This window comes from Budorcas taxicolor, chromosome 15 (genome assembly GCF_023091745.1).
Source record: "Budorcas taxicolor isolate Tak-1 chromosome 15, Takin1.1, whole genome shotgun sequence".
Taxonomy (NCBI): Eukaryota; Metazoa; Chordata; class Mammalia; order Artiodactyla; family Bovidae; genus Budorcas; species Budorcas taxicolor.
The window spans coordinates 78,257,500-78,263,060 of record NC_068924.1 but is presented as its reverse complement, the minus strand read 5'-3'; the positions used below and the strand labels follow the sequence as shown (position 1 = coordinate 78,263,060).

The following is a 5,561-nucleotide window of genomic DNA, read 5'->3' as shown; positions in this document are numbered from 1 at the left end:
TTTGAACAAGCACACAGCCCCTCCTGGTGCTCTAGATCTAGATTCTCAAGATTGTGGAACTTTTAAGTACCCTTATGGCTATTTCATGCATGAGGTGTTTTTTTTTTTTTTAAATTATTTATTTAGAAGGTTTCATTTGGTCTTAGTTTCAGCTTGTGGGATCTTTTGTTATTGTGGATGGCCTCTCTAGCATGGGGTCAGTAGTTACAGCAAGTGGGCCTAGTTGCTGTTTGGCATGTGGAATCTTAGTTCCCCCATCAGGGACTGAACCTGTGTTCCCTGCATTGCAAAGTGGATTCTTAACCACTGGAACAGCAGGAAAATCCCTGTGTTCACGAGCTTTTTGTTTTAAGCCTTTTGGATTTGCCTATTGTTTGCCTTAACTCTTACCTATATCCGTGTGCTATGCTTAGTCACTCAGTTGTCTGACTCTTTGCAACCCCATGGGCTGTAGCCCTCCAGGCTCCTCTGTCCACGGGGATTCTCCAGGTAAATTCTACTGGGGTGGGTAGCCTATATCTTCTCCAGGGGATCTTCCCAACCCAGGAATCAGACTGGGGTCTTCTGCATTGCAGGCGGATTCCTTACCAGCCGAGCTGCCAGAGAAGCCCAGGCAGTTGCAGGATTAAACAGTTAATTGTCTCTGATCGTTTCTGACAAATGACCCCAGAAAAAAGGCTCTTTGCACTGAGTGAGCTTCAAGTCTGGACAAATAATGACAGCCTGGCAAGTAGGGCCTTCCAGAGAACCACCATATGGGCCAAAGGATAATAGTGCTCTGTGAATGGGCTTTCCAAGAGCGCCAACCCTGATCTGCTCCGACTGGCTGCCAGGCTGCTGCCTTTCAGTCGGCCTGCCAGCTGTTGGGTTTTAGGGCTTCCCAAGAGATAGGAAGGGAGAGGATGAGAATAGGGCACAGTAAAGCACCTCTAAGCTTGGCATTCATACTAAGCCTAAGTTGTGTTTTGTAAATAAAAGCTCCCTGGACTGCTGCAAGCCTTCTTTGAATTTCCAGAGTTCTGAAAAATTTGATTGTTGTGTGTGTATATGTGTGTGTGTGTGTGTGTGTGTATGTGTGCACACCAGCATCCTAGCTGCTTTTATGGAGGAATGGATTTTCAGAAGATCTTACTCCGAGATTTTCACTGTCACCATTTGCCCATTTTAAAATAGACAGTTTCATCATTGGGTTGAAAGTATTCTTTATATATTCTTAAAAGAGAGATTTTGTAATATATATATGATACATGCATATAATTTTATCATTTACATGATATATATACTTTTGTCATATATATAATTTTTCCTAGTATGTGGTATATCTTTTCATTTCTTGATGTTTTTAGAAAAGCAAAATTTCAAATTTTAATGGTTTATTTACTAAACCATTAGTGTTGAAATCAGTTAGTCTTGAAATCAGATAATGTATGTTCTGTCTCTTTATTTTAAAGAGTTTTTTTTTTTTTTTGGTTATTCTAGGTTTTTCGCATTTGCAAATAAGTTTTAGAATTAGCTTGTCAACCTCTATAAAAAGCCAGTTGCTAATTTGGTTGAAATTTCCGTATTTTTAAATTTTAAAAAATATAAATTTATTTATTTTAATTGGTTAATTACTTTACAATATTGTATTGGTTTTGCCATACATCAACATGAATCTGCCACAGGTATTAGTTTGGGGAGAATTGACATTTTAACAGTATTGAGTTCTCCATTTCTTAAGCACTGTATATCTTTCTGTTCATGTAGGATTCTTTAATTTTTCTCAGAAATGTTTGTAATTTTCATCATGTACATTATACACACTATTAAAAAATTTATTTCTAAGTATTTCATGCTTTGGATGATTATTGTAAATGTTATTCTAAAAATCTGTTTTTACCTTCTGCTGGTGTTTAAAATTAAGATTGATTTTTCTTCTAGTATATTTAGTTGGCTGTTTCACAATTATATTTAGTCTAATGATTTATATATGATAATTTAGTGTAATGACTTATATATATTTTATGTCTAGTAAACTTATTGATTTCTATTGTTGATAACAGTTAATTTACCTGGATATCCAGAAAAAAAATGTCATCTGCAAATAATAAGTTTTATTCCTCCTGGTTGATTTGCATTCCTTTCATTGATTTCTGTAATCCAAGGGATTCGATCAGTAGCTCCAGAATAATCTTAAGAATAATTTTGATTCAGGTCAACTGTTTCATGTTCAACTTTAGAAGAAATATTCTCAATGCTTTCTCATTAAATAACTTTATGGTAATATCTTGTTCTCAATTTGGTCTCTCATGGACTAGAAGAGGTGAATTAACATTTCTATTAATATTCTGTTTCTTTTGCTCATGTAGTCCTGATTTTTTGCTCTGTGAATATTAAACATTATTAGGTACCCAGATTCTCCATGACTATTTTACATTTCTGCATAGCTCAGGTCCTCTGAGAAAAGTCATTTATAGCCATTATATTTAAGGATGTTTGTATAAAGTAAAATATCAGCTCACTAAAACGTAGAGGTGTCTCTTCCCTGAAGATGGTCTACGTTGATAAGGTAAACTCTTCCTCCTTTTCTGGAGAGGATTTGCTTATATTATGGAGTAGAAATGTTTCTCTTTACAGAGGGGATATGGGCAGGTAGCTTTATATAAGGGCAGAATTTCCTAATTGGGAGATTCCTCTCCTTTAATGTACCCTGCTGCATGGGTTGGTAATCATCTGTTTTCTCTTGGTGTTGGTTGGGTCACCACTGGCTCCCTATCAGAGTATTCCTGCCTTAGTCCTTGGATTTGGAATTTCTGAAACTGTTGGGAGTAAACTCCCATTCTGTCAGTCTTCCCAATAACATTCCCTATGGTTTCGCTGACAAACAGGATTGGGAAAGAAATGAAAAACCCGTGATGTCAGCCTTCTGTTACACTGCCTGTCCACAGAAGGGCTGTGTGCTTGATCTTTTCTTCCTTTTTGTTTAATCCAAATAGCGAGACCATCAGGGCATGAGCCTTTGCCTAGAGTCCTGCATTTTTCTTCATTCTTGGAGGTAGAGAGGTACAAGATAACAATTCTGGATAAATGAGCCTGCTTACAGCACCAGACTTTGCACTGGATTTTGTTAATGTAATACACCTGTAATGGGATTTAGCTGGAGATTAAAGTTAGATTTACCAAAGATAAAATTAGTAAGATCCACATCTTTCTGATTCCAGAGTCAATGTTCTAATGTTCAGGGAACTTGTAGAGAAGGAGGGATATTGATTTTCAGTGTCCCCAAATCAATGGAAATTCTCTCAATGGCTTTTCTCCTCTTTTCTGTGCATTTCCTCTAAAGAAATGAGTCTTTAAAAAAATATTTCTTCTACAAAATCAAAGTGGGTGGGCTATACAAAAATTGCAGAGTATCAGTACCTCTTAATAGAAGATAAATAGATTTTTGTCCTAATGATTCCTTATAATCTAGTTAATAGAGGTATTTATTTAATATATACATATAATATCAATTATGTGTTTCTCCTTAATTTACTTGTCTTTTCCTTTTTAATGTTGAGTATTTGAAGAAGGCACCTCAAAAAGTATAAAAGTGTCAAAGATGTTCTTTTTAGAAGTTAGATGTTTTCTTTATTAGAAACAAATGAATTAGAAGCTTGTTTAGTCATTTGAGATGCTTTTCAATATTTTTCAGATACTATTGATACAACTAAGGAATGCTTTTGTATCTTATGAACACTTGATACATCTTCTGCTGCTGAGAAATGTTGCTTTACTTGTTGAACCCTGTTGAGTTAGTTATTGGTGTTAAAACTAGAAACACTTCTTTCCAACTTCTTTTAGGGCTTCTCTCACGTCTTGGTTCCTCAGGCTGTAGATGAGGGGGTTTAACATGGGGATCATAACCCCATAAAACACAGAAGCCATTTTTTCTTGCTCTTGAGATTCTATAGTGCGATGGTGCAGATACATGTAAGAGAGCGTCCCATAAAAGATGGTGACAGCAGTCAGGTGGGAAGCGCACGTGGAGAAGGCTTTCTTCCGCCCTGCAGCAGAAGAGATCTTCAGGATGGCAGCCAGGATAAATATGTAGGAAAAGATGACGACGGACACAGTGAATGTCAAGTTAAACCCCACAAAGACTGTTAACATCAAGATGCTGAAGTAAACATTGGAGCATGAGAGGGCCAGAACTGGGGGTGCATCACAGAAAAAGTGGTTAATTTTATTGGATTTGCAAAAGCTCAGTGAGAAAATAAAACCTACATTTACAGAGGCATTTAGAAAACCCATGAAGTATGATCCAACTAACAGTTGAATGCAGACCCTCCGGGACATGAGTGCTGGGTAGTGGAGAGGGTTGCAGATGGCCACGTAACGGTCCACTGCCATCGCCGCCAGGATGTAGCAGTCACTCGTTATAAAAGCCCCATAGACCAGTAACTGCACCAAACATCCCACAAATGAGATGGATTGTTCTGTTCCTACAAGGTTTTGCAACATCTTAGGGGTGACGGCAGAGGTGTAGCAGAGATCAACAAAAGCCAAATTTTGGAGGAAAAAGTACATGGGGGTGTGAAGGGAAGAGTCAGTCTTGATGAGGAGGATCATGCCGATGTTACCTACCAGGGTGGCCACATAGATCACCAGAAATACTGTGAAGAGGACGTGCCAAGACGTGCGCTGACCAGCGAATCCCAGGAGAAGGAATTCAGTCACTCTGGTGCCATTGCTTTGTTCCATTGCTGGCAAAATTAAGAATCAGCTGAAAAGGTGTGAAAAAAGACCAGAGAAAGTTAAGAGGACTGTGATCATTTACCTAATTGTGAAGCTCGAAATGGTACAGTGTTTAATTTCACAGTTAAGTCAGAGAATAATTTTCATGACATAATTGACTTAGATTTTGAAGGCTGGACTTAGACCTTGTCATCCATAGTTTGGGGAAGTGGTCATGGACCATTGTTTACATGCTCAGAATTCAGAGTAATTGGTATTTCATCAACATATCAATTCAGGAACAAGTGAGATATGCTTAAATATGCTTTTACTTAATTATGCTTTTGTATGCACTCTATATTTTAATTAGAAATCTACATTTGCCTAAGTAATAATGACTATATTTGAATTCTTGACATATCTGACCTTGCTCCCCTTTATCTCCATATTCTCATTTTATCCCTTACCTCACCCTTAGTAACTGTTCTCTGGCATGATGGACTCATGGACCTGTAGAGGTCCATAAACCTTTATGGAAGTGTTTATCAAGTATATAGGGGTATATATCAAATATATATGGATAAAGAATAATTTTCTTTGTAAAATTTCCAACCTGTTGTGGCTTAATATTTTTGTAAATGGCAATAGAAAATTCTTAGCATTGTTAAAATTCTGTAATAGTTTTATATGATCCATCTCAGTTTTTGTCATTGCCCCATCATAGACTGGAAACAGAGAGTCCAGGGACTGGTGCTGGTCCACGGACCACACATTGAGTAGCACTGGTCTATGATGTCCATCCATCCTGATTTACCTACATGCTTTCCTAGTGATGAATAGCAGATTGCCTCCAGCTCATCTCTACT

At 37.4% G+C, this 5,561-nt stretch overlaps 1 protein-coding gene across 1 annotated transcript; it reads right to left on the bottom strand.

The window, feature by feature from the left end:
- Nucleotides 1–3,792: 3,792 nt before the first annotated feature.
- Nucleotides 3,793–4,722, bottom strand: LOC128060758 (olfactory receptor 5AK2-like). Its single transcript, XM_052653140.1, has one exon. It carries the CDS (start codon nt 4,720–4,722, stop codon nt 3,793–3,795), a length of 930 nt encoding a protein of 309 aa, XP_052509100.1.
- Nucleotides 4,723–5,561: the final 839 nt, after the last annotated feature.